Raw genomic sequence first — 10,000 nt, 5'->3', positions numbered from 1 at the left:
AGCTTACAATTGTTTTTCATTGCATGCTGCACTGTTGATTATTTTTCTCATCTTAGCTACATTAAGTTTTATAACAGTAATTCTGTGGTGTTTGCTGGTATTCTGGAATGGTTCACCTTCACAATGTCATATACTATTGTCATGTTATGATTTTTGTTGTATTTACTAGTGTTAGTGTTTTAGCATTTTGAAACTATTACTCTGCATCTCAGTAGTCTTAATATGACAATTTATTTCTAGTTTATTTATCTAGTTTATCATTTCAGTACAGTATTGTGTACAGCTTAAGAAAATTTTACTTTTGGTCTTTACTTTATGCCTGTTGCTTTTAAATTAAAAATATATGTAAAGACTTGACTTGGTGGTTGGTAACTGTAAGGGAAAACACGGGTGCAAATTACGTTACTGTCTGCTTCTCTGGATCTACACATCATCAAACAGCAAAGAGGTTGTAACACAAGGAAGTGAAACACAGATAATGGTGAGGAAGTTTACTCTACACTTCACATTCACACATACATATGTATATACAGTATATATATATATATATATATATATATATATATATATATATATATATATATATATATATATATATATATATATATATATTGTCATACCTCGCCCAACATGACAGTTACGTTTCTGAGCTCGTCGTGCACGGCGAGATTCGTGTTGGGCGAATAATAGGCCCTATGGGAAAATAGGGGTTATGTTCCTAGATCCTCCCTAAAAAACACTTTTTTTTTTACCAAAAAGACTGAAAAAAAAAAATAAATAAATGAAGTACCAAACACATATTTTATTTAACTACAGTACTAGTACAGTAATACTTCACATAACGAACAGGATAGGGGGGTGTCAAAGCTGTTCGTAGAGTGGAAATTCGTCAAGCGGAAGTAATTTTCCCATATGAAATAATGGAAATAGGGGGATGCGTTCTGGGCTGATCCCAACATACCACATGGGTAAAAAAACAATATATATATATATATATATATATATATATATATATATATATATATATATATATATATATATATATATATACAGTAAGGTCCCGGGTTATGTCGGTCTCGAGTTACGTCAAACTCGCACTTACGTCAGTCCACTATAAGGCAATTTAAGATTTAAAAAATTGAAAATTTATAAATCGTAAAGCGCTGGGTTTATTGTTATTGTTGGCCAGGCGTCACTAGTGGTTATCCACCACACCGCCCACCTCATGCTTGAATACAATAACACTCTACGTACCTCAGTTCCACCACACCGTCGCCCCTGGCAAGAGTGTTCCTACATCTGCGTTTGCTGACTATCTTAGTATCTTGCTCAATGGCACCAAAAAGAAAACTCCTGAGTGATAGCAGTGATGCTAAGAAAAGGAAAACCATTACGCTACAAGAAAAAGTGGACATAATTAAAAGACATGAGAAGGAGGCAGCAGCTGTGTGTAAGGGAGTGAAGAAGAAAATGGGAAGCCCGTTACCATGACAACGGGAGGTTGACGACCTTGAGGGCTCACGCACCTATCACAACAATAACAACTCCGGAGCCTTCGTCTGGGCCACACGACACTTGCAGGTCACTTGCACCGTCTGCGCCTGTCTGCTGATCCCTATTGCATTTCCTGCTCCGCTGCCCACGCTTCTACTCCCACCGCACTACGCTCCCAGGTGTCCACCCTGGGCGTCACAACATTCGACCTGCCTACCCTCCTGGCGGCCTCAGGCGTCCACCCCTCTGGCAACATGCAGTCCTTCGCATTCGTGGCCCTAATCAACAACAAAAACAAGCTTGTGTTTCATATTCCTACATACTTGTAAATAATATAACAATATAAACTTTACTTATATAACGCTTCTACTCCTACCGCACTCCACAAAGCTCCCAGCTGTCCGCCCTGGGTGTCACAACATTCGACCTGCCCACCCTCCTGGCGGCCTCAGGCCGCCCTCTCGGCAACCTGCAGTCCTTCGCGTTCGCGGCCCTAATCAATATATTCCTACATAGTTGTAAATAATATACCAATATAACAATATAACCTTTTACTTACCTGAATAACCATAAAAATGATTGGTTGAAAACTCGATAATATGCTTTGAAAGTACAAAAACTCGAGTAACGTACAAAATCGACTTACGTCATGTTTTAGGAACGTAACTCTGACGTAACTCGGGACCTTACTGTATATATATATATATATATATATATATATATATATATATATATATATATATATATATATATATATATATATGGGAGGATACTGTATCTGAATTTTTCTTACCGTAAATAGAATCGAGGGTAGTAATTATCAAACACTGTAACTGAATTTACCGGATAACGAAGTACCGTATAAGGAGGACTTATTGTGTGTGTGTGTGTGTGTATATATATATATATATATATATATATATATATATATATATATATATATATATATATATATATATATATATATATATATATATATATATATACACAAGCCACATAAATGCCCCAAAACAACACAACACATGGGACACCAACAATGCGTGGGGAGCTTTGGCCTTCAAATGCTGGAATCTTGAAATTTTGAGTTTCTTTTTTCATGTTCCAAACCGAACTTGGTAAGCTCAAACTCTCGTTCATTCTCCTGCGCTTCTCATTCTTGTTCCTCTTTATTTTGAAATACTTGTTCCTTCTCTCGCTCTAATAATGTATTTTCCTGCTCTTCTTATTCTTTCATCCTTTTTGATGTTCCTTCTCCCGTTTTTCTCATTGCAAAGGTTTTTGATGCTTGACAACTTTTCTGCTTCTGTCCTGCTCGGATCAAAGCTCTTGGCCAGCTCTCATAAGGCCTCTAGACTAGACATAATACAGTGGAAACTTAATACTTGAACTTAATTCATTCCAAATGGCTGTTTGAGTATCAAAAAGTTTGATTACCGATATCTATAAATCAGTTAATTCATTCTAACCTTAAGTTTACCATAATTTCAATGTAATTTTTTTTGTAATTTTTTATTTGTACATACTGTAAGTGAAGGCTGGTGATGGATAACGTACAAGAGGAGGGAAGAAGGGTCGAGAGGAGGAGGGAGGTTATTCGCCGGAGGACGAGTGTACCACCATCCAGTATACCGGAATACCAGTATTTTAGATTCAGTATTACCGCTATCAAAACAGGACAACTGAGCAGCAGCGGAGAGGGAGAGGTCAGAGTTTTGTTTATCCTCAAGTACCAGATATTTTCACCACTATTAAGCCTCTGGTGCCATTGTAAGTTTCTAAATGAAAAACTAGACAGAATGCAGGAGAATGTTATTCTCACAACAGCAGCAGTACAATTGGTGAAAGGGGGGCAAGGAGAGGCCAAGAGCCTTTGTTTGCAACCATGTGTGCAGACGTTCGACTATCAGATATTTTTTTGAGTATTAAGTTGAACTTTAGTGTATTGAAAAGTTTTGACTATTAAGACATTCGAGTATTGAGTCTCCACTGTAAAACAGAAAAAAAAAAAAAAAGAACAACAATCAGAGGTAAGAAACAACAAAATAATTAAAACTATAACCAATAAAGGTTTGCCCATTTGCCTCGCCGGTAAGCGGCGAGGCAAATGGGCAAGCCTCTTAATGTGTGGCCCCTGTTCACCTAGCAGTAAATAGGTACGGGATGTAACTCGAGGGGTTGTGGCCTCGCTTTCCTGGTGTGTGTTGTGTGTTGATGTGGTCTCAGTCCTACCCGACGATCGGTCTATGAGCTCTGAGCTCGCTCCGTAATGGGGAAGACTGGCTGGGTGACCAGTAGGCGACCAAGGTGAATTACACACACACACACACACACACACACACACACACACACACACAAAACCATCAATGGATGGAGAACTCTCACTTATAACATCCAAGTAGGAAAATAAAAAAACACAGCAGCAAGCACAATAAAAACAGAAAACACTTAGTAACTTGCTGTACAGACTGAAAAGGGGGCTCAGGGTGACTTAACCATCTGGCAACAGGGAATGTTCAGTAGCAAGTGCTGATGCTCTTTACCATCCAAAAGCCTTACACTTAGTGGCAACTTGTTCAACAAATTGAACAAGGAGTGGTTAGAAGACTTGACAGTCTGCACCTAACCACAGGATGACGAGAGGGCCAAGATGCCTGCATCTAGTCTGAGCACAACACTACGATGCAGCATAATAGAACTGAACACAGTGATGAACCTGTATCACTTTATACAGGAGAAACAACATATTGAGACATGACACAACAGTGCGCTCTTGGCACAAAAAGACTTTACTCGTTCTATGGCACACTATACTGTTAAACCCTTTCAGTACTATACCGTATTTTCTTATTCATTTTGCTTATTCAGTGATTTTATACAGCTTCAGAAACTTATGGGGGATTAAAGTAGCGAAGATTCTGGCCATAAATCTTCTGAGCTCCGTAGATCTTTCTTAATGTAAGATTGTCTAATCATAGCCAAACTCATAATAAAAATTCATCCCAGTGCTTGGTGAGATCGCCACTGTAAGGGAAAAGACGGGTGTGAATTACATCACTGCCCACTTCTCTTGGTCCAGGTAGTATCAAACAGCACAGAGGAAGTTGTAACACTAGAAAGTGAAACAGAGATAATAGGAAGTTTTCTCTGCACTTAACACTCACACACACACACACACACATATATATATATATATATATATATATATATATATATATATATATATATATATATATATATATATATATATATATATATATATATATATATATATATATATATATATATATATATATATATATATATATATATATATATATATATATATATATATATATATATATATATATATATATATATATATATATATATATATATATATATATATATATATATATATATATATAGCTACATAAAGGCCTAAAACAACACAACACATGGGACACTAACAATGCAGTGAATCCTCCAAGCGTTATCAATCTCACTGATGATGGAGAAAAGGCCAGCGGTAATGACAGCAGTGGTAGCGAAGCAGAGTAAAGTGAGAGCAGGTGAGATTGCTATCTCGCTGCCTGAACCGATAACCAATAACCTCAGTCAGGGGTCAATGAATTTCCTCAACTCGACACGCAGAGACCTCATGAAGCTTTGATAGGCAGACATGGACATCGAGGGTTAAGAGTCATTCAAGGCTTCATTGGGGTTGTCTTGGCCACTTAGCTTATCCATGGGAGGAGTAAGCAGGTTGGAATGGTGTTTCACCCTTACAACAACCTAAACGACTATGCTTACTCATCATATGAAGATCAACATCATTCCAAATATTTCATTAGTGACTTTTCAATAACCTGTTCATAACAACAGTGTTGTAGCACTGACAAGGTACAAGAAAGCCACCCATGAATGCATGTCATGTACTGTAATGAACAATAAATAGTAGAAGTATGGCAGGAGTATACACAGTATATGTGCAGGAAGGATAGTGGGAAGATGCATTGTCTGCAAAGTAAAGCTCTAAAGAAGGAAATGAAGTTCAGATGTAAGAAGAAAATAAAAACTGGTAGCAATAATAACTCAAGTAATGAGTAAGGATTTAGTAGTAGCCTTTTGGCTGAGATAGTGCCTGTATAAATGGTTTGAATTACATAAGAATTCCTGCAGATCTCTTTTACTGAACACAGAGAATACAATAAGACAGGAACTTATGAAGCAACTTTCCAGTTTCAATTTGTCGTCTAGTACGAGTATTGATGAGTGAATGCATCATCTGATATCCCTCCAACATTCTTTGTAATGTGTATTACAGATGGTGATGATGGTGCCATTCATACCAGTTTGTAGCACGACGCTGGTGGGATTTTTGTTATTACTAAGAAACATGATGTCTTGATAATGAAAGGTGAGTTAGCATATCAAATAGAGAAGTTTCATTGGTAAAGACCAACTATTATGGGAAATTCACTACGATGAAAACCAGCCCAAATAACTCTGTGCGTGCTTTTTACCACCAATTTCCAAAGTTTATCCATAGAACAAAAATTGTTTAGAAAACTTTAACACTGTAGATTGCTAGATTGCCAATCTGTGTATCTCCTCATCCAGATACTGTCCCTGAGAACATCCTAAAAGGAATTAGTAATGATGTGCCTCAATCTTTTCCCACAGCAGCATGAGTAAGACTTGTAATTCTCATTCCTGTTTTGCTTACTACACTGGTTAATGATTATGAATGAATTTCTCCACCTTATCATTATCAAAACTTTTAAGTACAGTATTGCTTTTTTTTTTTTTTTTTATTTATTTTCTTTTCCTGGGAGAGGAATATCAAAAGCACTTTATGGAATAAATTCTGTCTGAGTATTGTTGAGCTATGTGAAATAGTTACAAGGAAAATAATATATATTTTTTTTTCTGATATATAAATGCATAATTGTCACATTAAAAAAAAAAAAAAAAAAAAGAAAGAATATATGGAATTGTCTTTAATATATTTAATTAATGGATATTCTCTCTACAATTTTTTTTAGGAAATGTAATTCAGTTTATATGTATTGTAGTATATCCTTTCTCAGTTAATGGCATTTATGTGTATTTACTTTCATCAATAGCTACATGAACCTAGGTAAGTTTTGATTTCCTAAAGAATATCCATACATAATTATCAGGAATCAAGACATACTACTGGTATTTCTGGGAAACATGAATAATAGAAACTCTTTCACCATGACATATAGGTTAAGGTGTTGTGCTGAGGAATTATTGGAATTGTATTGCAAGAAAAGATTTAAGAAAATCTATTGTAGTCAGTTAATGTGATTAAGTAATGGAATGAATGTGAATATAAAAGGAAAAGTATTCAATAATGTAAATATTTGTAACTCCTACTCATTAAAAATACACATGTAAGTAATGTGCGTATTATTGGAGATGAGGTGGATGGATGGACTATAACTGATATATAACTTATAACTGATGCGAGGCAGTAACATTTACTTCAGTATAGGTGCGAATAACACTTTCCTGAATACAAATAACACAAAGTTACTGTCTTCCACAGGTAGCAGTCTGAGCACCCTTGCCTATCCCACTGAAAGGACCCCAGCATTTGCCATCCTGTCCATAGTGATGGTGGTGCTCATGGTGTGTTATTGGTACCGCTCCAGACACAGACCCAAGAGGCGGCGCAGCAAACTCCGGAAGGTTTTCATGGCTGCCATCAATGGTCGCCTTCCCTCTGTGTGAATGGCCGTAACACAGCTCAGGTTTGGATTATAAGATAATCTTGTGAAAATGAATGTACAAAGTATACATGTTGAATGTATTAAAGTTAAATCATTCAGCAAATGAAAAAAATAAATGTCCTGATGTGTTGGTAATAATACATATCCAAGGAGTTTAAATCAATTATCGTCATGATATTCCTTTTAGCCGTGCAATATATTGCAAAGCACTTATGAGAGACAAAAATATAGTTGGGCATGAAAACAAATTTTTTTTGCATACTTTGTGCAAAATAATGATGATAATTGGTATAATTTTATTTATTTATTCTCATATTTATTATTATTATTATTATTATTATTATTATTATTATCATTATTATTATTATTATTGATATTACTATTATCATTACGATTAAAATGTAGAGGCCAGGCCAGGTTGCGTTGGATTTGTGTGCTCGACTCACATTAGAGTAACATCTGGAATAAAAGATAAGGGTAAGGGTGGTCAGACACAATTTGGGCTCTTCACCGTTCATTCTGTAGTCCTCGTACATTTAGCAAGTGATGAGTACAAGAATCATGAATTTATTATGATCATAACATTATCTGGGACTAAATGGGTTTGATATTTACCACCTAAAGGATAACAAGAAGGGCTTTATGTATGTCATGGCTTGTAAAGGCCATAGACAGTCCTTATAAACATGGTATAGGGTTGATAAAAAAATTTCCTATTTCTTAACCTGTTAATTAGAAAAAATAAATAAACTCAATTGCATCTAGATATGAAAATTACCATTACATTGTCATCCAAAAATGTACAATTTAAAAGGCATTATATTTATAAATAAATATGAATGGGAGAGATAAAGTGAATAATAGTTTACTGCCAGCATCCTTTGGTTTTATACACAAATGCTATTGCAACTAAGAGAAAGTTTACAGAATTATTACAAGATGTGGCTTGTTTCCAGTGGAGATAAGTTTCATAATGCTGTGACCTCTTCATTGATTAAAATGTACATAATTTACAGAATAGTTTACTAATAACATTCTGTGTAGAATTTTACTGTCTTTCACAATGATAGCAAATCTTAGAAATGTTTTTTGCACACAAGTGGAAGTGGGAGATTTAGAGAAGTGGAACAGAGCACTCATAATTTTTATAGCAGATATTTTGTCACTAAATAGGTTAGATGTCTCATTGTATTTGTCTGTATAAATAGTCTGTCAAGTTATTTATGTATTACATAAGCTTTAGTTGAAACATATCGCATTACATGTTATTCTGAACATGTAAACAGCTGTGGAGTGTGATAAAGAGTTTTAACTTTACTTCATTTTAAGGTGACAATGTCAATCAGTCAGTGATGTAGTTGTGAATTGACTAATTGTAAATGTGAAAAAGCTATTGAAGTGTTCAACTGCAAGTTAACAAATGTAGGATTTTATACTGTAGCTAATGAAAAGATTGAATGCAATATTAGTGCCAGTGGAAAAGGAAATTTTGAACAGAATTGGAATTGTTCATCTCATATTAGCTCTGTTTAGCTCTGTTGCTGCAAAAATTGGTCATGAAATACAGTCAAATTGATATCATGGTAAATAATTTAGTAAATTGAAATATCACAGGACTGACAAGTGTCCATTTTAAATTTGCTCCGAGACTTAATGAAGGTTTGAAACCAACACAGTATTTGGTCGCCAAATGGGATAGGTATACCCCATTACTAGGCTGTACTTGTACCCATTTGACAGTAGCTCTGACTGGGGAGAATCTAAAGAATACCAGAAAGGCTTATGGGTGGAGCAAATTAATAAGTAATCCTGCTGAGAGATACATAGAATAGGAAGTATCTGTATGGAGGCTTGTTCGTGAAGACCTCAACAAATAGGTATGATTACTAAGAGGAATACTACTATGTCCACCAACAAGTTTTTTTTTTTTCTTCTTTTTTCTTTTCATCAGTTGTTATTGTTGTTATTTAGTGATTGATTTATCTGTTTATTTTTTTTTGCTTTTGTAGTTTGATTTGTTTCACTTGGTGTTGCTGTTCATCACTTATGTGGCAAAACACAGCCTAATTTTGGGTTTGTCTGTCAAGTAAGCATGCACAAAAAGGCAGACACAGACTTGGCCAACAGACTTAACCAGAGTGAATAAGGATGTGCAGAGGTACATTTTTCCACATGGCACACTAGATCAGCAGAATGCATTGCCAGAGGATGTGATGAGTGCAAACAATACATATATGTAGTTTTAAAGAAAACAGGATAATTTGGTTTTAGAAATGGAATATTACAAGCCTTGCTCAATCCTGTAGAATTACTAATACAAATATGTATAAGAATACAAAAGGCAGGACGTAACCAATATTATATGGTCATAACTTATTAAATGTTATCTATACCCATTCTTCAATGGGCATGTTGGTGTATCAACATGAAAGAAGCCCAACAAAATATTAATCTAGCTTTGAAACTGAACTATAAACTTTTCAGTTCTACTCCAGATGTTGTAACCACTCTGCTATCAGGTTGTTATGCTGTGCTTTTCAGAATTTCCTCCATCAAACAAAATAACGTAGTCATGTCAGTACTTATGAGTGAAGTTTTGTTTTAACCACTGGTTCACTGTAATAGTGATTGCAAAGTATGGCAATGGTTTAAAGGGATTATTGATGACATTGATATTCAGGTTGTTATGCAACGTTTAGGAAATTTTTTTTTCTATACTATTTAAAAATGAAAAGTTAAAGTCCAATTCTGTTGATAAGGAGAACATT

General features: G+C 35.1%; 1 protein-coding gene across 3 annotated transcripts in view; it reads left to right on the top strand.

The window, feature by feature from the left end:
• The window catches only part of LOC123517774 (membrane-bound transcription factor site-1 protease-like), a 22,090-nt gene that overhangs the window by 9,136 nt on the left and 2,954 nt on the right, over positions 1-10,000 (top strand). For 2 of the 3 annotated variants that reach the window (XM_045278214.1, XM_045278215.1), the window contains exon 16: positions 7,049-10,000. This exon is cut by the window's right edge and continues 2,954 nt beyond it. In XM_045278214.1, the coding sequence (XP_045134149.1) occupies positions 7,049-7,233 (185 nt within the window). In that variant the 3' untranslated portion in view covers positions 7,234-10,000. Of the gene's footprint in view, positions 1-5,797; positions 5,891-7,048 lie in introns of all 3 variants that reach the window. The other variant, XR_006678579.1, reaches the window with a different exon arrangement.

Source organism: Portunus trituberculatus, chromosome 42, assembly GCF_017591435.1.
Source record: "Portunus trituberculatus isolate SZX2019 chromosome 42, ASM1759143v1, whole genome shotgun sequence".
Classification (NCBI taxonomy): domain Eukaryota; kingdom Metazoa; phylum Arthropoda; class Malacostraca; order Decapoda; family Portunidae; genus Portunus; species Portunus trituberculatus.
The sequence above is the reverse complement of the archived record's forward strand: the minus strand, read 5'-3'. Positions and strand labels throughout refer to the sequence as shown.